This window comes from Paralichthys olivaceus, chromosome 15 (assembly GCF_024713975.1).
Source record: "Paralichthys olivaceus isolate ysfri-2021 chromosome 15, ASM2471397v2, whole genome shotgun sequence".
NCBI classification, from domain to species: domain Eukaryota; kingdom Metazoa; phylum Chordata; class Actinopteri; order Pleuronectiformes; family Paralichthyidae; genus Paralichthys; species Paralichthys olivaceus.
In genome coordinates, this window is record NC_091107.1 from 16,541,208 (window position 1) to 16,565,792 (window position 24,585).

General features: G+C 41.2%; 1 protein-coding gene across 2 annotated transcripts; it reads left to right on the forward strand.

Annotated features, from left to right (window-relative positions):
- The first annotated feature begins 426 nt into the window (after positions 1–426).
- LOC109628640 (protocadherin alpha-C2-like) lies at positions 427–20,661 on the forward strand. Of its 2 annotated transcripts, none has more exons than XM_020085852.2 (4): positions 427–3,193; positions 5,402–5,460; positions 9,877–9,962; positions 16,760–20,661. In XM_020085852.2, the coding sequence occupies exons 1-4, from the start codon at positions 653–655 to the stop codon at positions 17,065–17,067; spliced, it is 2,994 nt and encodes a 997-aa protein (XP_019941411.1). In that variant the 5' UTR covers positions 427–652; the 3' UTR covers positions 17,068–20,661. The 2 variants fall into 2 exon arrangements, with proteins under 2 accessions (XP_019941411.1, XP_019941412.1); XM_020085853.2 differs by lacking the exon at positions 16,760–20,661 and adding an exon at positions 10,232–10,384.
- Positions 20,662–24,585: the final 3,924 nt, after the last annotated feature.

A 24,585-nucleotide genomic window follows, 5' to 3' on the forward strand; every position in this document is an offset into this window, starting at 1 on the left:
TTCTTCAAAATAAATCCCGGATAAATATTCACGCTTTTAATACTTAAATAGACAGTCTGTACGCAGAGCTGCTATGTTACATACAGTATGGTGACTTAAATACAATAAAATATAACATTTATACAGCCAAAGTAATTGTTTATTTAATTCAAATACACTAACACACTTGGAGAACCCCTATGAGTTTAGAATCAACTAACCCAAACAAACAAATATCAACCAATTACGCACGGCTCTTTAAGTACATTTAACAGAAGGAGCTCTAAAGTGTGAGCTCTCTAAACGTGTACTACTGCTCTGTGAAGGAGACAAATGACACTTCCATCGCTTTATTTTGAAAGGTATGCCTCTCTTTTCCGGTTTAAAGGGGCACCATTTGTCAGTCTTGACGGATTTCACAGCTCCAGCGGCAGGGAAACACACCCGTCAGCAGCGCGCACTGGAGACAAAAAAAGCGCATCGCGGACAAAGGAAATATGGGTGCGCTGGAGAGGATTCACCTCAGCCCGGTACCACGATGGATGAGCCGCTTCTGTTTCATTTACCGGGAGACCAATTAGCCCACCTTAATGAGGTGCTGGGATGCGAGGTACTGCAAGCTAAAAAGGCGGAAGGCTGCGTTTAATCCGTCTGCGGATCCTATGAGCTTGCAATGGCTGTGGCGGGGATATGCAACCGGATAGGGAATAATGTGCCTTTTTATTTTGTGATATTTTCCTTATTTTGTGGCCTTTCGTGCGGACAATTGCGTTATTCTATTACGGAAGAACTGGAAAATGGGGCACTGGTCGGTGATCTGGCGCATGACTTGGGGCTGGATATTCGAAAGCTCGCCACCCGAAAAATTAAGGTAACCTCTAACAGCGGCAAACGCTATGTGATTGTCAACTCCAAAAATGGGAAATTGCTCGTCAATGAGAGGATCGACAGGGAGGCACTGTGTGATCTGTCCAGCACCTGCCTGATTAATCTGGAGGTGCTGGTCGAGAACCCCACCGAGGTGCACCATGTCGAGGTGGAGATTGTGGACGCCAATGATAACGCGCCGCAGTTCCCCAGAGACGAGTACCAACTGGAGATCACAGAATCTGCTTTACCGGGGTCTAGGTACCCAATTGAAAACGCTCAGGATCCAGACATTGGATCCAATTCAGTTCGTATGTATCAGCTCAGCACAAATGACCATTTCGCGCTGGTATCCAACAAACCCTCCCTAAATACTAAGCACATCGAGCTTGTGCTCAAAAAGCCCCTTGATCGTGAACAGACGCCTTACCACCAACTCATTCTAAGTGCTGTGGATGGTGGGACCCCAGAGAAAACAGGCACTGCTAAAATCAATGTCCGGGTCCTCGACTCAAATGACAATGTCCCCCTCTTTGACAGCTCGGTGTACAAGGTGAAGCTGTTGGAAAATTCACCCAAAAACACCTTGGTAATTAAACTGAATGCAACGGATCTGGATGAGGGCACAAATGGAGAGGTGTATTACTCCTTCAGCAGCTACACTCCAGAGAGAGTGAGGCAGATGTTCAGCATGGACACTAATACTGGAGAAATAAGGGTGAGGAGCAATGTTGACTATGAAGAGACCAACTCCTATGAGATGTACATCCAGGCGATGGACAAGGGACCTGGGGCAGTGGCAGCACACTGTAAGGTCGTGGTTGAAGTGGTGGATGTGAATGACAATGTCCCTCAGATAGTGCTGTCATCCCTGTCCAGCCCTGTGAGAGAAGACGCCCGTGCAGACACAGTCGTGGCCCTCATTAGCGTTACCGATCGGGACTCTGGCGCGAACAAGCAGGTGAGCCTAGAGATCCCAGCAGGCCTTCCTTTCAAGATCAAGTCATTCAGAAATTACTACACTCTGGTTACCTCAGCCTTCCTGGACCGTGAGACCACCGATGCCTACAATGTCACTCTGAGTGCCACAGATGGAGGAAACCCTCCCCTCTCCTCCCAGAAGACCATACAGGTGGATGTGGCAGATGTTAATGACAATCCACCTCGATTTGAGCAGACTTCATACACAGTCTATGTGGCTGAGAACAATGGCCCCGGGGCCTCTTTGTGCACTGTGAAAGCTCAAGATGCAGACATCAAGGAGAACGCACGCATCACCTACACAGTGCTCAATGACAACAACCATGGCATCCCTGTCACCTCGTATGTGTCTGTGAAGGCCGATACAGGGGAGGCTTATGCCCTGCGAGCCTTCGATTATGAGTCACTGAGAGAGTTTCACTTCCAGGTCAAAGCCCAAGATGGGGGCATTCCTCCGCTCAGCCGTGTCGCCACTGTCTACATCTACATAATGGATCAGAATGACCATGCACCACTGATAGTCAACCCTCCTGGCAATGGCACGCGCTCCTTGGAGACCGTGCAAAAGAACGCAGAGCCCGGTGCCTTGGTGACCAAAGTGGTAGCATATGATGCAGACGCTGGTCCAAATGCCTGGTTGGTGTATGTGCTGGAGACAGCCACGGACCTGGACTTGTTCAAGGTCCATGAACACACCGGTGAGATCAGAACCACTCGGAGGATCCTGGAGGACAACTCCACCTCCTTTGCTCTGACTGTCTTAGTGAAGGACCATGGGCAGCCTGCTCTCTCCTCCACAGCCACCATCAACGTGGCTGTCATGGAGGTGCCACCCAAAGTGGTTCCTGACCCTAAGAGGATCATCCGACCTCACAGCACCCTTCTCTTCTCCAACGTGACCCTCTACTTGATTGTGGCTTTGAGCGCCACCACTTTTGTGTTCCTGGTCACCGTGGTGGTGCTGGCCATTGTCCGCTGTCATGCCTACTGCACCCAGCCTGGGTCCTGCTCCCCTTGCTGCGTGTCACAGAAGCCCCCTCCAGACGGTGGGAGCAGCAGCGTAAGTGCTGGAGCGGTAGGCGGCGCTGGACCCGGGGCACAGCCCAATAACAATGTAATGCTTCGCAGAGACCTTAAAGTGGAGCCTCACTACATCGAAGTGCGGGGGAATGGCTCCCTGACAAAGACTTACTGCTACAAGACCTGCCTGACAGCCACCTCTGGCAGTGACACTTTCATGTTCTACAACACAGGACGTCCCATCAGTGGCACCTGGGGCAGCGGTGCCGACCGTTTCTTCACCAGCGGAAGTGGATTTGTACGCAGACTGAGTATGCCTGATGCCTCACTGCAACTCTGCCCAGAGGTGCGTCATTAATTCTTTATGTTTATCGTTGTCTGCATACCTTTTTATTAAATGTTATTTAGTTGCAAACAACTATTTGAAGCAGATAGTAAAGCACCAATGTTTCTGCTTGTCAGATTTTTTAGTCAGATTCTTTGTTGCTGCAGGATGATGATATTCCTGCACGTCCCCATTCTCTTTGTGCAGCTCCCACTTGTACTGTGCAGTCACTCAGCCCAGTTGAGCTCAGCACTCACACTGCATCAGTGTCAGCCCTGATGCTTTTCAAGGCTCCTGTGTTATTTCTGATGATTCAGAGATTCGAGTTTCAGTTTGAGGTTGTCATCACATCAACACGAGAACAGGTCACGCCCTCTTCACTACTCGCTCGTTCCCTGTGCATGTGGGCTTGACTTCTGTGCGTGGGTGTGAGAGAGCAAGTGAGTGAGTTAAACTGAACAGTTAGAATGAAGCAGTCGGGGGTTAAATGACTCAAAACCAAGGCAAGACTCGTTGACTAGTTGTTGTGTAGAAGTTTGTCTAAATGTTGTCTTCTCCTGCTCTGAAAGGTTGTGTGACACTTTAGTGACAAAAAAGAATTAATATTGAGGCAACAATGAAAAAAATACTGCTGTTAGGTGTTGAGTTGGCATGAACTCAGCCCAAATAAGTCTGGCACCTGCCAAAAATGATCCAAATTTGCAGTTCCTAAATACTGAAATCTTGTTGTCTGTTAATCTTGCATTCAAGCACTCTGTCTTTGACTCTAACTTATATTTTGTGAAAGATGAATTCGGATTTTGTGCATTAACATTATTTATGTGCTATGTCGTTGAAGCGAAGGCTCCTGAAGTTAGTTGTTTACCTCTGAATGCATCATCTTAATCATGATGTACCAGTCTTTGGTACATTAGTACCACACTGAGAAAATCTCTCACAGAGACAAGTGTAGCAGTGTAAATGGAATTAACCTCCAGCCTGTGTTCCTTAGCCCCGCAAATTAGATTTACACACAGAGGCTGGGGCGGCCAGCTGAAAACACTCCCCTCTGAACTGAGCTGAGGAACAACATGTGCCATCTTTATCTGGGACAGTTGCTCGAGCAGGTTTTGTGTCTGAGACCCCGTGGGTTTCCTTTTCAGTGTCCTTGAGATCTGAGGCTGCGACCCACATGGTGCTGACAGATTCTTGCGTTAGCTGCAATACCAATGTTCACAGTCAGTTCACACAGTGCATATGCACGGTGCCAGCTCATGAGGAAAATCATTATGAAAGGGTCAGGCACAATTAATGCTAATGAAAGATTAGCTCATTAAAAATAGGACTTTTCCCCCCTTGAGGTTTCTATGGGTCTTTGAACTTAAAGGCATTATTCTGAGGCTAGCATGATAACACATAGGGCAGTCTGATAGGGCAGTCCCAAAAATGTCAATCAACACTATCTAAATAAATATAGTGTTGTTTAGAATGCTCTTCAATAATTGCCCCCAACTAATCTCTGTCATATTGTGAAAAATATCTATATTACCTGCAGGCATATTCCTCCACAAAGAAAATTAATTTATTAATAGCAAATTTTTTGGAGAGACAGTAAACAGAATCTGTACAAAGTAGAAAGAAGATAGAAAAATATTATTATATTGAATTATTTCAAATATATTTGTGAGTGATTGATCTTCCCACTGATCTAAGATAAACCACAGGATGTGGTTGCCCTAGCAACGATGGCTCATCCTTATTTTCAGGGGCAATAATTTACCAGAGGGCTGATCAGAGTTTCAAACACCTCAGCGTGGGTTCATCAGGAGCAAATAGATTTACTCCAGGAGTTGTACACAAACACACACACAGACGTCTGTACAAACATGTCTGCGCTCAGGGAAAGGGCATGAATCTCCCAGTGCTCACATTTACAGAGCCACAGATTGAGAGTCTGTCCAAAAACTCATCAATATGGCTTTCACTCACTGCCCTTTCAAAGTCCTCAGTGTGGACGTCAACATGTACGCATGCGTGGGGATTCTGTGCTTGGAACAGGGGGGAGACACGACTGCAGTGCTCCCATCACGTACAGAGCTGGGATATGCATGATGATTAATTGATGAGACCATGGCCCAGCCTGGCTCTGCACTGTAAGAGAGCAAACTAAACTCACACTCTTCCCTCTCTCTTTCTGTCTTTCCATCCCCCCACCCTCTCTCTCTCTCTGTCTCTCTCTTGCTCGCTCAGCCGAAAGCCCCGAATGCTGACTGGCGATATTCTGCATCTTTGAGGGCAGGGATGCAGAGGTAAGCACTTTCCATCTTTAACTCTTTTGCAACTTGTGATCATCATGAAATAAGTTATTAATTCCTGTACTGTCTACGCCCAGTCTGTACCACCACCACAGTGACCCTGTATGTTGCTCTTCACCACAGATGATGCATTAGTCTTCATGCAAATAGCGATTCCTAAAAATTCAGAATGGCTATTAAAACCAAAAAAGGCATCTATCATCACCAGTAATGACTGCTAGTGACCCCTCAGCATCTGTTTTAACCTCCTCAGTGGAAGCACTGCATTCTGCCTCTGCAGTGAAACACTATATAGGCCATCTACATTCTGAACGCCGCTTCCCCCGGTTACAGTCTTTAAGCAGGAAGCATGAAGGACAAATGAGCCGACTATGACCTTTCTCAGATTATCAGATGCACACACGCTTCAGAGTCTGCATGTACAAGCGCCCTGTGTGCACGCACACAACACATGTTAGTGCAGGTTTCTGCAGCACGTATTAGTACATGTCTGTCTGGAGATGAGGGGAAAAGTCGTGAAATTGGACAGCAGAGGACATTTTAGACACCACACTCATACTTGTTAATTCACTGGGCATATTTGCAGGCACACTCTTTCATCTATAACTCCATAGAGCCCCATCACTTGACTCAATAATACAAATAGCAACTATAGATAGGTCTGAAAACAGACAGATGCACTCTATGTTCCAAATATTACACTGGAGTAGGGCTAAATAAAGCTTTTAGAACCACAGTAGATTGTACTTTCCCAACAATAATAAGTCTGGTTCTTAAGTTAAGGTTACAAACTTATATTGTGTCTTTTCAAATTGTGTGTTGTCATTGTGCTCGATCTTAAAAGAATATAACAAATATGAAGAGTTAATTAATTCTGAATAAGTAAAGCGCCACACAGCTTTCTCGTTAATTACCTTTTCACAAATCATGGAACACATAAATGAAAAAGATGCAACAATTTGAATAAAGTCTGTAATGAAGTGTTTTGCTAATTTGCAACGAAGACAGCTGGAACGTCAGGGCCTAATGACTTTTCCCTCCACATGTCTATCGCTTGTACCGAATTTTCATAATTTCATGCTAACAATGCTCACCGCTCACATGTGCAGTCTTCTGGTCCGTCTAAGTTTGATTTAATTGGATATTAGTGTTAATTTCTATGGTGCTCAGGGTATCATAATGTGCATCGTGTCATCAAGTCACTGTAACACGACATGGTTTAACATAAATCATCACCGCAATTTGCCGCTGTCATCTCGAAAACGGCAGTGCCTGTAACGCACGCAGACAGAGAGACGGCTCACATTAACACTTAACCCTAACGTGTGCGCGCGTCTGTGCTGTAATCTCTCACACTACACTGCAGCTTGTAGCATCAACAGTACTGACCCACATTCCTGGTGTAGTCGGTTACTGTAGGAAACACCAGTCCTCTCTCTCTGTGTCATATTCCCGCACATTAAAACTGGCCCTGTGCTTGTGTAAATGCTCGAAACTCACACTGCTCAGGACATAGCCATTTTATATTCAAGGAAAATCCCCAATTATCATAGCCAGTGTGCTGCAGTTTGAGACAGATTCTGGATGTGCTGCATTGAGAGGCCCAGGGGGATCGCAGCCTTGGTTTGAAATGTGTTCACTTGTGTAGCACCTAAATAAACCCACAACATTTAATAATTGCATATTTTTTAAAGACACAATCATACAGGGAGAGCTTTAGAAGTGCTGGAAGGTAGATTTTCTTGTTATTATTTGGAAGGAACCAGACTTATCCAGCATAAAAGCTAAGCTTAGCTAATCAGCTGTGGCTGTAGCTTCACATCTCATCTATCTCTTAAAAGTGAATACAAATATTTTCTAAAATCTAAAATTACAAATGATTCCCCCTTTTCAACACAGAAAATATCTACATGCAAACCTTGACACCTTTTTGTACAACCACACAAAAAAGTGTGCAAGTTGTGGTTTTGAGTGGAGGTCATGTTGCTCGGCAGCATCACGGGATGATAGGCAGCAGAAAGTTTCAACAGCCGTTTCTCCTATTTTAAGTCTTAATCCTAAAATACTCCCATCTACCCATACTACCATCTGCTCACTGTGGATTTTATTTAACAGAAACAGACAGACTACAAATAATAAAATTGTGTGTTAACATTCAAATATTGAACGAAATCACATTATTAAAACAATTATTTAGATACTATCAAGTACATTGTGGCAGAGACATAAATGAACATAATTTTTTATGGTTGGTTTAAAGTGAAAATAAAGGTCAACAAGCGTCCAACATCAGATCTTGTAATGGTTTTCTAATTGATTTTCATGAGTCATCACATAGTGAAAGTGAATCTCGTCAGTGAAAAGAACAGGAAGATGAACTGTGTCTGTTTTCACTTTGCCATCTCTCTGAGTGCTGTCTGCCTACCAGCTATGTTGAATGAAAAAGTAGACCTTCTGTGTTTCCACATTACCAGAACAAAAAAATAACTGAAACTAAAAGATTTGTGTTGAGATTGCAGGGTGGATTTTTGTGTCCTGCTTTTTATACAAATAAAAACAAGGCAATTAAATAAAAATGGCAGGCGGTTAATGAAATCAATCATGTTATGGATTCCAATTTGTAAGTCTTATGTATGTTGAGAGAAAAACAAAAAGAAAAACAGTAACACATACACATTTTATATACAGTATGTTGCTTGCCAGATGCTTGTTAGATTAATCAAAAACCTGAAGGATCATAAGAGGTGCAGCGGTTTATAGTCTTCATAAAAACAGCCCAGGGTTTTGTGTAGCACTAATGTGGATTTCCATTGGGAAGGAAATGTGTTCTGCACCATGCTGTGAGAAACCACAATCAATTCCATATCCCTTAGCTGCATTTTCTATTTCCCTCTCTTCACATCTACTTTAAACCAGGCCAGCTACAAAAGACAAATGTCTAAATGTAGATATTAGCACAGTTCAAGAGGGTTTGCACATAGAAAGCTTTCACTGCTGAAAAGGCAAGAGTGTAACACACAGGGGTTTATATAATAATAGAAACAAAACTAATAATAGAAATAATATCTTTATTTATATTATCTATATTTATATAGCACTTTTAAAACATAGCTAAGTAAAGGCAAGTTTAGAGATCATGTATTCTTTATTTAAAAAGGGAAAATGTGTATCGTGTTTAGTCTCAAAATTCAAAAAAGCTCAAAGTCACCACTCCCCATATAGTTGCAACTGCTCAACACTGCCCATCTCCTCTAGTCAAGTGAAAGTTTTATTTTCGTATTGTTAAATTGTATTGTTGAGTAAACTACTCTAGGCGAGAATGCCTATCTGCTGATACTATTCTTTGAGCTGGTAGAGTAGAAACGCTCCCTTACCAATATAGTTTGGTCTTGCGACAGTGACTTTTGAAACGTGATAAATGTACATTTATTTACATTCATGCAAATGTTAATGCACCCAGGTTAGCTAAAAGGCTAATTTTCATTAGAGGCCCTTTCAATAGTTAAAAAGCATACACCAGTATGAGTAGACAATGTTGATAAAGGTACATTTGAGCATTTTTGAATGCTACCCTTCAAAGATAGAATATGATAAGGACTCTCTAATAAACTGTGCTGCTGAATTCCATCAGTGCGATGCCTTAAAGGGAAAACGTCCTGGCTGAATTTAGTTTTCCTCAGTGGGATTGTGCAGGGCCCCCCGGCTGCACCTCCAGTTGTTCTATTTGAGGAACATCTGCTTTTATTACTCACATGTACTGGTTTGGTGTTTACGGCATCAGCTATGTAATTCATTAGATGACTGAAATCAACTACATCAGGTTTCAAGAAGCAAAATCTGAGAGCTGCGTGACCCTGAGTCTTACATGCATATTTTCTGTTTGTTGACCCATCAGTGACTCTATCATTGTCGCTAGATTGTACGTTTGTCGTTATTTCACAAACAGGGCTTGACAGATACAGTAGGTGTTAGAAATAGCTGCCAGGAAACCAGACGCAGCTTTCCACTTCCAGAGTACAAAATACTTTCTACCGATTATTCTTCCACAGGGATAGGCACATTTTCAACATTTGTACGTTAGACATTTTGACAAGTGACAGCAGGGAGGTGGTGTAAATAAAATCAATGATGGAAAAAGTTTATTTAGCTGCTGGTCGGCCATGGCTACTGGGCTGTCGAGGCCTGAAACTGTGACTAATGCTGCTTGAAATCTTGGACCTGTAAGCAAGTTTTGTTATGCTAGATTACCATGTCAGTAGAGGTATTGAAAATATTGTGGCTATGAAGGAAAGCAACATTTCTGTCTTTTTCTTTCATAAGAAAAAAAAAAATTATCTACAGGTCAGGTCTGTGAATAATTCGTTTTGCATGGATGTGTCGCCTGACTTCTGAATGTGTCCTGCGTTTCAGCTCGGTCCACATGGAGGAGTCCTCTGTGATGCAGGGAGCCCAGGGGATGCTCGTCCAGAACTGGCCCACTGTCTCCAGCGCTGCAGGTGAGTGGTTGTTTACCAGTCAGGATGTGTTAGTTTCACGGTTGGTGACAAAAAATATGCAAGTAATATTTTGCCTGTTTTATCTGCAAATATAATACGTAAAAAATGTAAAAAAGATGTTTACTGTAAGTCAGATGGACTGACATTTCTTTCTGTAATATACAAGCTATTAGTTGAAACAGATTCAGGGAAAAGATTTTGGGGACAGGAGCCTTCTGGTGTCCACTTCTAGTTTGACCAATCATGTTTGACTAGGCTGTAATCCGCAGGTAAACAGTCCGTGTGAAGAGCAAAAGAGGTGGAACGCGCAGACAGAAATTCATCGGCTATCAGCCTTTTAAATTGCAGAAAGTTGTAAATATAGATAAGCACAAATGTCGTCTGGACCTGCAACACCTACAAAAAGTTTCACTCTTTGTGTTTTGTGTGAGGAAACGTTTCGACTCACTAACCAGAAGGTCAGTGGGTTGATTTCCGGCTCCTTCAGTCTGCATTCCGAAGGATCCTTGACTCTGAAAGCTGTGCTGACAGTATTTGAATAATATGACAGAAAAACTGCTGTGTATTTAAGTGTTGTATGAACCCCTGTGTAAATGTAATAATGTGACTTGTCCTGTAAAGTGCTGCGAGTGGTCGATAGGACTGATAAAGTGCTGTATAAATACAGTCCAATGCTGTACATTCTTGTGTATGATGCATTTCAGAAATGACAAAAAAAGAAAACAAGATTAAATACATTACGAGACAATCAGTGTAAATGCAGTGATTTGCAGTAGAATGTATTCATTCAACTACAGTACTGAATAATGTCCTAAGTACTAAATGGTTAGTAAACTGAACTTGGCTTGGCTTTGTCCAAAAATAAAAGAAAGACAGCCTATTAACAGCTTTTTATCTTTGCTTTGGTGCATCACATTAGATTCCATTTAACAAACTGAATCCAGATAATGGTTCAGATAATAGTGTAAAACTGGGGATTTGACAGAAATGGACATCAACACTGTTTTGATTAATAGTGTGATGCTCACAGAGCTTAGCAGAGCTTGAAGTCGTCTTGCAGAGTCACAGACAAACAACTGTAACGTCCAATAAAAGCAGCTCGCAGCATGGAGAGACGTGGACAAACGCAACTGGTTTAATTAATGAGAGGCGAGTTGTCCAGAGTAGGTAACAGTGAGAATGTGCAGTGGCAAAATGGCTCGAGTATCATCATTCACAGAAACACTGGCACAAAGCTAATGACTATGAAATATCTGTTGCTCTACTGTAGGAGACGCTGAGTGGATCTTTTGCGTTGGTTGACTGGAAGACTTTGTTACTAGGGAACATTGTGTTTCCCCCCCTTCTTTGGCCCGGCATTGATTTCCTGTCCAGCTGCAGGAATTAGAACATAGGTACAGACTTGAGGGTGAAGTTTAACATCACAGTCAATCACTCAGTGAGTCAGTGACAGACCGTATCACTGTCTTCAGCAAACACACTGAAGCATGTGAAGGCTTTTCTCGAAATTATTCGAAATACATTCTGCTGCACCAGTTTCCTGTTTCTGTGCCAGTTTGCTGCAGAGAAATGTGAGAAACCTGCGTGTCTGGTTACGTAAAAGCTCAAATATTGTCTTAAAGAAGAAAATCACACTGCAGCTCGAGCAGCGGCACATTGTTGCATCAGGAATTAATTTCTCAGGAGTGGCTCAGCGCTAATGTATAGAAATCTACCGGATTGCAGGTTGATCCTCTTGCAGGTTGTCACCATAATGATGCGATCTAATGTGCTGTGATGCATCCAAATGCAGCACCCTCAAAACTGTGTTTATGTAAGTGACCTGTGGTGCAGATGAGACGTTTGTCTGATGCCGGAGGGGGAGAGAAGCTATTATCAGTCATGAGAGAAAGTCATGTGGAGAAAAAAAAAGGAGAGATCCGGTCAAATTAAAAGCAATTTTGGAGAGAGGGATCAGAGGAGATGTACGGGGGGGGTGGAGGAAAAAAAAAAAAAGAAAGGTGTGGGGGGATGGAGGAAGAAAGGTTAAGAGGATTGGCAGGTTCCTGCAGTAGTGTTGTTGCTAGGGAACGCCATGTGACCTGTTGCCTGGCAACACTGTCTAACGGAGAGATTGCTGCAGCAGCCGCACCCTCCATCAGCAGGGAGTGGGCGAAGGCAGTTTCCAAGGCAACCGGTCATATCTCTGAATGGGAGATTTAGAGACGGGGGTGGGGGGGGGGTGAAGGAGCGTGGAGCAGAGCAAGGGACGGGGACTCTGCAAGGGCAGGTATTAAGAAGAAAAAGAGGGCACGCTGTAATTTAGAGGAAACACTGGTTTGGGTCGATGTGTCTCATGCAGAATAGATGTGATGTGCCGCATATATTTACACGAGCACCACTGTCAGATTTGTGCGAGTGCTACAAACCACCAGAGGGACTGTTTTAGATGGGAGCGTATCTCGTAACTAGACAGGAAATAACACAGCCTATTTTAAATGTAGGACACCAGGTTACACGGAATGAGGCCTCAAACACCCACATATCTACACCAGGTGTCATGGCAACCTCCTTCCAAGGAGTTTTACTGTCCTGCTTACCAGCAGTTACACCATAATCCATTTCAGACACGCATCCGCTGTGAAATGTTGGCTAATGTGAAGCAACCGCAGAGTTACAAATAATCCTCCAGGTCAGAGAAACTGTAGCACAGAGGAGGCTGAGCTCCTCATGAATGTGTCAACTCTTGACATGAACCGCTCCTTATGAATGAATTTGTCTCGTGCACACACACATACACAGGCCTCAAATTAATACATGGACCAGGTTTCTAATTAACAACATCAGGGTTTTGAATTTGTCACAGACAGAAAAACCCTCGGGTGTCCCAAGACGAGGAGACAATATTCACTCATTAAACGCTACACAGCCACACAACATTTTAGCTCAGATGGTCATGCATAGGCATGTGAACTGCTGCAGCCACATCAGGTGCGCATTAGCCAAAAAGATGTACTGCCGTGATAGAGGATGGTTTTCTTCACAGCACTAACACTGTGCAGTCTGCAGCATAACTGCCTCTCCAGTAATCATTCACACATTGCTCTCTGAAGCTGTTATTAGACATGAACTCTAGGTCAGGACATTTTCATTCTGAGTTTGCCTTTCACATATAAAGAATTCATGCTCACAACAAGATGAACACTTCCAGAATATTCAGGCGAGGGGAATAGACCATGCAGGGTACAGGACATGATGTATAAATTCTGCTGCATTTTTGTTTTTCACAACTCATTGGCACCTTTGTTGGCACCAAAAGCTCTTGAATCTCGTTGTCTTTCCAAGTTGACATCTTTGTCTGCTTATTCTCTGTGTACGACACATCTTCTTCACCCTGATATATTTGCATTCATCCAGTTTTTAATCTGTGGCATGTTAGCAATGTCATGAACATGCCCACTTGCTCGCTGTGAGTGTTACTGCTCTATTCTCACACAGGCTCGTTCGGCTATTTTTCAGACGTTTAACTGGGGGATGACAGGAAAGGTTCCGTAAAATGTGACTCAGACTATTTGCCTTCTGACATGCAGGAAAATTCCTGAAAAATGTTTGGACTTTAGTGCATGTCTGAAAGCAGCGTTAGAAAGCTGTGGACGAAGAACTTACTGTCCCTTAACGAAAAATTTAAAAGAGAAAAGTTGCAGTATATCTTATCGCAGACTTGACTTGTTGTAGAGATCCATATTGTTCTATGAATCTTTCCCTCTGGCGCAGTTTCGAAATCGTGCCCTCGTTGACCTTTCATAGCTGACACTGCACGGCCGATATCATAATCTATAATCTAACAGGCAGAGTGACGGAGCATCAAATCGCCATTAAACAGCAGCATCAGGTCACAGGAAATGATATGAGAGTTATATAAAATGGATGTGGATTCTTGACAGCACTGCATCACCGGCTCAATAAGCTCATCCGCAGTCTGCCTCAAACATCTCTTTTAAACTCACCGACTCTCTGTTCAGTTTATTTCAAGCAATCTTCCTCGACCCACTATTAATAGCGATTGACTGGGACTCATGTCAAACACTGGAACCTCTCTCTGGGATTTAATACCCAGATTAAATACAGACAGACCATACCATCAAATGTCATAATCCTCAGAAACAGACGAGTATTAGAGTATTAGAGTATTAGAGCACTGACTTGACTAATGGTATCATGGTAATCATGGTAACATCTGACACGGACTAATCATTAAACAAGCTAAATTACGCAAGTCAATTATCTGCATCTTTTTTTTTTTTTTTTTTTACAGACTGAACAAGCTGTACATTTAGTGAAAATACATAAAAACTAGAAATAAGATGTATCTCATTATACATTTAACAAACAGTTATACTCTAGTAAGACATAACAAGTCGTACTTTATATCAAATTACACAAAATAAGGAATAAAACACTTAAATTCTGCTCTCTTTAGAAATCACATTACCTAAGATATAATATTCTTTGACACTATTATACCAAATTATACTCTAATTGGAAACCTCATAGGAGATCAAAATACACTTTTAGACACCAATGACCAACTAATGCGATAATTACTCATATTTATAACAGTTAGACAAATCACTGAGAACAGAGACAATACATGTTTTGGTTTAAAAACTTTCCTACAGGGTTTTTTTTTTGCTCATGAGAAGTCATTGGTCCACATTTGGCTGCTTCTTCACATGTCCCCTCGTAGCCTAGATGTTCTCCAGAGAACCACTGAGTTAGTGGTACAGCTTCTACATGGCTTTATAGTACATGCGTCCTCAAAGCTCCACTCCTGCACCAGTTGGGACTGTTATCAGACCAAGTCCCTCTCCAACTCCAGCAGAGCGTATTTCTAGTTTTGTGTTATTTCTTAAAAAGTGCAGCTTGTTAAATCTCATTTGGGTAAAACTCTGTTTAAAGAAGATATTTTTTCTAGTAATATCTAATTTGATAGGAAGTTGTTATGTCTTCAGAACATACTAAAATAATTATTATTTAAAAAAAACTATAAAATGCAAGGCCATGTATATCTTGATTTTCATTAAGACAACTGGGATTAAATATTTTATTTTATTTTAATGTAGGTTAACATCAGTCCTTATGGCACCATATCTGCCCGAGTTAATACAGCGCACAATCAATTTGCCGTGAGTCATGGCTCAATAATAAAACAACAGCAACCTATTAAATGTGTCCAGTCAATACACTGTAGAGCTGCAGTCCTGCAGAGCCACTGTATCTGTTGACAAGAGCAGCGGTGTCCATTGCAGCAACTCTTCTTAGAAATCATCCTCAAACATAATGAGACTCATTCTCAGACGGTCAGTGTGCATATGGAGACTGTGCATTTGCAGAATACTGTATACTTCCCTATGGGACAGTGGTTGAAACCATTTCAACACTCCCGCAATGTCATAAATAGCCGATAATGGAAAAAAAAAAAATCAAACAGAATCTTTTTGCATGGTTCTGTGTTTGATCTAAATAAAATCCAGACGGAAAGTAGGTCAGCGCAGCGGGAACTGGTGTGGGCCTGAGAGCACCATGTCTTCAAAACCCACCCACCCCCATCTTTCTTAGTATCTCTCACCCCGTCAGTCTCTCTCTTCCTCCCTCCCTTTCTATTCTTCTCTCTTCATCTCATGAAAAATCCTCTTTTAACATTTTCACCTTAATAGCCGTCTTACTTCCACTTTACATAATCATTTTTCTATATATAGATCTTATCCTGTGATGATATTTTTTTATATTTCAGATTATTTTTGTTCGACACAATTGCATTGTGGGTTCCTTTCTCAGTCACATTCGTACTTGAACACTATTGAATCCCATTCTCTGGCCTCAGATGAGGTTGTAGGATTATGTTGTAACCAAACATCCAAAGATACAAATATGAGTTTAGCATTCCTGTGTTTGTAAAGGTTAGTACCCTCCAGTGTTCCCTCCTGTGGTCTTGGCTGAACTGAAAATATCTGCTCCCTGTGGCTATCGCTCCACTGTCAGGCTATCTCTCTGCTGGCTGTTGCTTGAGTTTGATCATTCTTCACATGCATGTGTCAGATTCAGGAACATCTCAAGTAAGAAACAATGCATGACAAGTAGAGCAGTTATTGTAACATAGATCACAGTGCCGAAGCTGCTAAGAGGATGGGGTTGGAGGGGGAAAAAAAGTTTTTCCAGTTAACCGTGATTTTCATTTGAATCTTTGGATTTGGACCTTTTCCATCCATGTTTGAAATGATGACGCCTTTGTTTTATGTGCTAGTCTTGCTCAACAGTTTTGCACGCACAGGCATAGACAAAAACAGATGTGTAATGTTTCAGTCCTATTGTACTTGCCAAGAAAATAAACCCTTGATTGCACAGACTGGATTCTGGATTGTGAATGAAAATCATTCATGAGGCCTGAAGTTTAATGCAAAGCAGGTCTAGCAGGACTATCTTGTGTAATACCTAGTAAAACAGGAAATTGCTTGTTTTTATGCTTTGACTTGAACAGGTCAAAGAAAACCAGATACGTATGAATTTCAACTGCTTCGTGTCCTCATGAGTTGAAACCTCTGTTACAAAGTATATGCAGGTTAGAGGTAGACGTTAGTGAGTGTTGGTATGTTTTTTGACGTCAGCGAGGCTAGCCAATTTTATCCAAAGCAACTTCTAATTAGGGCATTCAACATCTATGAGGGGCCATTCAGAGTTCAGCCCATACCAAGGATACTTCACTTGTATGTATATTTAACATATTGTCTTCGTAATTCTTTTCTGTCATACCTCTGTAGATGGTGATGGTGGAGAGCTTTCACCCCCAGTGGGAGCTGGAGTCAACAGCAACAGCTGGCACTTCAGATACGGCGCCGGGCAGAGCTACGGTCCCCCTCAGCCCATGAAGCCCGGAGAGATTCCCCCCGAAGCCTTCATCATACCCGGATCCCCCGCCATCATTTCCATCCGCCATGACGCGGGCCCTGTGGATGACAAGGGTGACTTCATAAGCTTCGGCAAGAAGGAGGATGCCAAGAAGAAGAAGAAGAAGAAGAAGGACAAGAAGGACAAGAAGGATAAAGGAAAGGATGACGGTGACGAATAGAGGAGAAGGGGTGATTTGAAAACAGAGCTACCAACAAACTATCATCCCAATTTCAGAGCCAGAAAAAATAAATCGAAATGCATATTGTAGAACCGAGGGAGCCTCTTTGCACCATATTTGCATTGACACTGTACAGTGGCCAAACGCTCATTAGATCAGGCCTGGCTCCCCCGCACCATGCAAACCTGCGAACCAAATGTTCGTCTCCCTTCTTGGCTCATTTGGCCCACAACTTCGGCAAAGGTTTATGGTAAAAAAACGTTCTTAGTAGCTAGATTTCATCTAAAGGCTGGACCAAATTAAAACAGAAAGCAATTTATCAGATTAGAATAGCCCTGCTGTGATTCCCACTTTGTATAATGAAACACAAAGACACCTGAGAAGGTGTACGATTTGTATCTGACTATTGTCAGCTGAGGTTGCCCGCGTTGGCGTCTCTGTCTATATGCAGCCCCCTTACTTTTTGACTGACCTAGTTGGAGGTGACGTTAAAGCTAAACTAAAAGAAATGAAACAGAGGCTTTGTCTTTAGTATTATGGAGGCCTTGTGGTCTTTTGTAAAAAAAAGAAAAACGAAAAAGTAACAACAATACAGTATATGTACCATGAGATTAGCACCTTTTTAAGAGAACGAGGTGGCTGAGATGAACAGGACCACTCTCGGACAAAGAGCTCTGTTCAGTGTAACATAGCACATTGCAGAGGCTGAGGACCTGGACTGGGTTGCACCAACTATGCGCAAGTTTGTTCCCAGGTTAAGGTAACAAAAAAAACACTAGTGGCTTCATAACTGCTGGTTCATTTGCAGTTAGCCAGTTACTGAATTAGACCGTACTAATGGATATTACTCTACAGCTGTAGCTATAGTTAGAACATTAAGATTGGAGAGTAGCTGATCAGTAAGAGCACTACCATGCTGGTGGAAACAAACCGCTTTGATTTATAGTAGATTGGCAGAAAAATTATGATTAATAAATAGAACCCAAATTTGACACTTGAAGGACAATACTAGGATTTCTATGTTTTAGTCCATTGTCTACAAATCATTTTAAAACCAACATAACTGCTTGCAAGTATCTAAAGCACAACAAAGGGAATTTTGGGAATTCCAATGTGTTTTTTTTCCAAACTTCCAGGCAGCAAAAGTTATATTTTCATCACACAGTGATGAAGCGAGAGTGCAGCTTAATGTAATAAATTCCCTGCACCATCACAATAAGGTCACTTTGGCAGAACAACACAAAAAACATGCTGGATTACATACAGTATGACCAGAACGCGTACATTTTTTACCGCAGATTATTCCTGAAAAGGGAAAGACACATAAAATAAAGTCAGTAATGTGTAATTTGTAGAAAATGGACATTAAACGGTCAAAATCACTGATATCGTCCTTTAGGTTGCAAAGTGGTATGGGATTAGTCAAGAAAAAAAATAAAGTGTGTGCAGGAAATACACCTGCTTTACTGTTAGTGAGTGCAATTGTGTGACTTTGTATCATTTGCACCTGCTTTATTGCTTGCTTAACTACTTAGTTGTTACTTGAGGTTATGTTGTAAGAGATTTTTGTGGTGCTACCGCTTATATTTTAGCAGTGCGTGAATCGGGATCAGTGGCTACTTCGGACATAACTAGGGAACCTATACGTGCAGCTGATGCAACCGGCCCCTGACCTTGACTCCTCTCTTGGAATATGGCACAGGTCATCGGGGGTCTCAATCCCGCTGTGTATCAGCACGCCCAGTCTGACACACGCTGACAACACAAACATCACACTGACTTTCTCTGCCTCTTACACACACACACACACACACACACACACACACACACACAGACACAAGCAAACACACACGTATTCCAGACATACAGACATATACGACTAAATTATCCTAAAAGAAAACGCATTCCTCTCTGGAAACTCCAAAATCCAAGACTAAAGGCCAGTGCCACCCTGAATATGGGAGTGTATTATATGGCTGGGAGACAGGAAGGTTGCTTGTCGCTTCATTTCTGTTCAAGCCTGATCCCCTCTACTTCTGTCTCTGAATGTTAAATAGTCGTTCTTCAAGCCCTGCACCACTGCCTCAACTGCTTCAGTGCTTGTAGGATTCGCTTTGCCCGCTGCCCGATTTCCTCCCCTCTACTCCCGCTTCCTCAGATCAACATGTTCGGACGCCATCTTTCAAGTCGCCCTCCCTCGATGAACTGTGCAGCATTTGTGCATTCGCATATTCACAAACATAGACACACACCACACACATCTTTTGTTCAAGTTCAAGTGAGCTTAGGTGCTTCAGCCCGAGTGTCTCTCCTGATCGCCGCTCGCTGACAGCTATGTCATCTTTCGCATTGGTCCTCGTGTGTCGCGTTGTAAGGACCTCTGACGGGTTCTCTAAAACTGTGCCGGATATAATGAGACAAGATGAAGAGGGCGGAAAAAGAGACGGGAAGAGAAAGAAAGAAAAACAGTCGTAGTGTAGTGTGCTGCTCCAACGCTGACGATCTAGCAAATCATGCCTCTTTTGCACACACAGTGGTACTCCAGTCATTCCTGTGTCAGCCATTAGTGACAATTGAGCAACTTGGGTCAAATAAACCACGCTCAATGGGAAGTGCAGCTCGGCGGCACTGTGAACGGTGGTCGACTTGGGAAGGGAAAGAATCATATGAGTTAATGGAGGAGAAACATGGTGCTCCATTGAGAGGCATTAACATTTAAAAGACAACAGGAAGCAAGCAAACATTTATAATATCTTAAATGATACATTATTTTTGCTTGACTGCTGCACATGAACATTAGAAAAGAGGCTGCAGATGGACTTTATATGACCCTGACGTTGTGAGATCAGTCACTGGAAAGAAGAAAGTGTATTGGTGGGTAATGGAACAGCATCAACATGATGGAAAGTGTCATGAAATCTCACCTCAGTGTTCCTTTTTATAAAAACCCAGCATATTACCAGTCACAGTAGGAGTGTATAGGTGCTGTTATCAGGCTCAATCCCCCCCATGCACACGTTCCCTCCCCGCTCCCCTGCCCCGTCCTCCAGGTGTACTTCTGTGCTGTCAGATCACCAAGTGGCTGTTTGCATGTTATAAGCAAAAGGAAACAGATACTATATAGATAATATATATATACATAGATATGTTTTTCCACTGGGAAATGCGTATTGGAATACATATACCTCTGATACACATTCTCAAAGGCGACACACACACGTTGAAAGACCCACAATCAACCATACACACATGAATAAACACATACATCCATGTACTCTACTGCGAACAGTGATTTGTGGAAAAACCTGAAAGAATCACTTTTTTTTATCCTGCTGAAAATGAATTTAATCTTCTAGATATACATAATGCTATTGTGTTATGCTATGAAATGCCTTTGTTTTTACCCCTTTTTTTTTTCATTGTAAGAAAAACTTGTGTTAAGCTATGGAACGATGATCAAACAAACACTGTTGTGAAATAAAATCATTTACTCACCCTCCATATCTATTGTTTGCCCAGTAGAGAAATTAAAAAAAATGAAAAAAGACTATAAAAAAACATCAAAATATATAAAACGATATTAAAAAAAATAAAGTTGATGTATTCTCTGCTTGTGTATAGTGAATGTTCTTCAGTCGCTGGATGTGACACATACCAGTCGACTGTGACAGTGCAGATCTGTTCATAACTTTTTGTACACCTGCTTCTCATTGTAAAGGTGATAATAGTGATTCTTATGATTTCATCAATCTGGTGATGTGTTTTGTTTATAAGTCACAAATAAAGTTTTTCTTAAATATCTTAAGCTGTGTGGGGAGTGGCTTTCATTAAGAGTTAAGGTGACAGACTTCTGGGGCAATATTTAGTGAGTTAGGTGGAATCGAGAATGAAGAAGAACACTTGTTGTACTCCAATTGCACAACCATCAAGAAACACCTGGCCCGTGCTTCAGGAAGGGAACTTTTTTAAAGCTGATTTCTTTTGTCATGCTTGAGAGAAAAGGCAGAATATTTTTAAAGGCTGATTCATAAATTCAACAGTATTTTGGCCACTTGAAGGAGATTTTGAGAATACAGTCATTATATACTGGGGAGGCAGTTGCTCAGTCCATAGAGACTTTGCTTGGGAACCAGAGGGTGGCTGGTTCAAGTCCAGCATAGACAGAAGTTGGAGAGGTGCCCTTGAGAAAGGCACCGAACCCCCCAATTGCTCCCCGTGGCTGCCCACTGTTCCATGTGCTCACTGTGTGGATTATGTGCTGTGTTCACACAGATTCAATTTGACTTTTCTTATTTCCACCACTAAAATTACAACTTTATTCTTGTAAAATTACAATTTTTCCTTTAGTTAAAATAAGATTTTATTCTTATAATATTATGACTTAGAACAGGTTATTCTTTAATATGTATAAGATATAAATTACAATATGTATCTAAAAAATGTGCACATGTATACATTTATATTTACAAACTTGACCACATAAGAGAATGTAAGAAGTTAATATCTAGTGTCAGCACAACTGTTGCCATAGTATGTTTTATTGAAATATTTTAGACAGTGTATGTAAAAGGTAAAATGCAAAACAGTGGATTGAAGGAGGTGGATCTTAAGCCATGTTACTGACCTCATGACTCAGGGTGTTGGAACTTAATCGTTTCCTCCGTTGGAACATAAAGTTCTAGATTTTTAATGCGTCTAAGAAGCAGGGATCTGTTGATGTCTGCAACAAGGGCTCCATCTGTCTGTGGCCTGGAGATCATCATTCATTCACACCTCCCTTACTCCTCCCGAGGTCAGTAATCTCTCCAGTGATAACGCCACCTACTGCTGAAGAATAAAACTGGCAGCTGACCCACATTATCACAGACAGGACAATTAGTATTCACTTATTGTACAAACATTTGAAGGAGTAGTTTCTCATACTTATACATAAGACGTATGAAAAAAACTTTTTTTTATTTTCCTTAACCATCAATTCTGATATGTTCCAAAGATAATGGGACCGTGTGTAACAAGAAACAGATGATAAGGTATTATTACACACTCTACACATCACTTATATCAGGAAGAAATGATCAAAACTGCAGTTGTGTTACATTTCTTCCTTCCTCTCACTTCTTTCTTTAACATCCGGGGGGTTAATAGTGAAAACTGAACAAACAGTTTATTCTCTTTATGTTTCTGACATGAGGATGATGCAATCCACTATTTGTTATTCCCAAAATATTCTCATATGTCAAACTCCAAACTGGAATCACATCCAAAAAGCTTTGTCTGATCTGCGGTGATGTCCATCTGCCCCCAAGTGGTCATGTTTATAAATGTAGCTTTAAACACATAAGACTTCCTTTTCCTTTATTCACCTTTTACATTCAATATTTTTAATTGTACTAAATGTTTTAAACCCGCATTAGCACCACGGCAAAGGTTAACTTATTATAAACTTACTATATTAAATAAACTGAAATATGAATGTGTTTTCCAAGCAAATGTCAACTGTTATTTACGGTGAATTCCAAACTCTCTACTTACAGTCAACCTCTCTGATCTGAGATGATGAAATATAACTATAATTTGTGAACTAAATGTTATTAGTTTTTCAGCCGCATCAACGCGGAGCACAATCTTAAAATGTTGATAATCTACTGTTCCTGCAGCGTCACATAGTATTTAAATGTTTGCTTAACCTTGTTCTGCTTTGTTGTCCTTGTTTTTTTGTTTTTCTATTTCTGTATATTGAGAGCAATGGAAAAACTGAAGTCAAATTCTTTGTGTATACGCATACATGGCCTGATGGTGGTCCCTCTTATTAGCCTTTAATGAACCGTTAATCTTTTGTTTTCAGTTTCACACGAGCTGAAGTCGTGACTCATTTTAAGTCTCTTTTCACTCCTGTAACCAATATGCAAAACATTATCTCCAAATACGTAAGGAACAAAAGCTTGTGTGTGTGAGTCAGTGGAAACCTCTTTGATGTCAGAAATAATAAGTGGTGGAGGAGTGAATCCCCTTCAGTAGACTGATGGGAAATTGTTGCTTATATGTATTATTCATTTACATGAATTAAGAAAAATCGAGTTTATTATGAATTCCTTAAGAACTAAAATTGATAAATAATTGTATGTTTGATTTAATGAGCATTAAAGGATCACATTTTGTTTCTCTCAAAGTAAAAAATAAATGAAAGAAACTGATTTCTAATATTTATACACTTTTATACTAACTATTAAAATGAATAAATGGAAATCACACAAAGATTTATTTTTCTTTACAGACAGTAAAACGGTTGTACCAAGTTATTAAAGCATAGCACATTTTCTCTGATACAATATTGTGTAATCTCCTTGAGGCTATGGAAGAATTTTTAAACTCACAAAGTCAGCGTTGTGTTCCCCAGAGCTGCAGTGATGGAATATCAGTGCAATCTCCTGAACACAGCATGAACGTGTTTCAATGCAGGAACATAGCGTTTGATTAATTACTGATAACTTCATTTCAAATGCCACCTGCACTTTAAAAAAGATCTCCCCTATAATAATTGGGGGTGGAAATGCTGTGAACATCTATTCCTGTTGTCATTTACTGACAGTAACTGATTTAAATAATGTCGCAGAGTTTTCCCCCAGGCCCCTTTTCGAAAAATGACATGCCCAAAATGAATAGTGCATATATCTGCAAATACAGGGTCTATATGAATAATCTTGATATCTATATAAAGGTAATGATTGTGAGATTTCTGCAGAGGTGTAAGCATGAGAATAAATGTTAGTGGGTCAGATTAAATGAAGATGTAACACAACATAAATAAAAGATTTCATGTCCACCTGAAAAATAAAATAAAATTGTAGTGTCAATACCCTATAGTGCAGTTGTAGCCCAAACATTTTTTGCAATCCATAGCACAGCATCTGAACATTGGCTGTGCCAAATTTGATTCTAATAAAGTGAAGCAGAGCAGAGTTAGAGAGGTTTTAGTAGAGAGATGTACATAATCTCCAAATGGCCATTCTGGCACAAACGGTGCCATTTGAGACTTCTCACCATAAAACTCATTTATTTTCACTCATATGTCACTTTTAATATGTTTTTCATCAAAATACAAAACAGCAAAAAAATTGCACAATGGCAGCTGAGCTCTCACGCAACAATTATAGGCAGAGGACATTATCTTGGCAATCGATCGGGGAACTTAAAAAACTGACCCCTCTAAAGAACCATCAGAGCCAATAGGATTGAGGGACAGCCTCTGAATCCACGTCAGCAACACCATTCGTCAACTTCAAGGAGTCGAAGACCACATGTGCAGATGTTCTATATCAGGCAATTTGTATTTGATGGAGTTACTGCGTGAAGATCATTTTTAGTGGCTATGCATACTTTGGTTTGGGGGTGAAATGTTAAAGGTATCTGGATTATACAACAGGTGAATCCCACGACATTTGTTTTATTTAAATTCCCTTTCATCAATTGCATGTGTGTATTTATTTGTCTATTCATTTTAATCCAGCATATCTATAT

Bases quoted from the DNA above. Each gene is read 5' to 3' on its own strand.
- LOC109628640 (XM_020085852.2), top strand. From the start codon at position 653: ATGGCTGTGGCGGGGATATGCAACCGGATAGGGAATAATGTGCCTTTT. The intron at 5,461-9,876 runs GTAAGCACTTTC...CCTGCGTTTCAG, and splicing joins TTGAGGGCAGGGATGCAGAG to CTCGGTCCACATGGAGGAGT. The intron at 9,963-16,759 runs GTGAGTGGTTGT...ATACCTCTGTAG, and splicing joins CACTGTCTCCAGCGCTGCAG to ATGGTGATGGTGGAGAGCTT.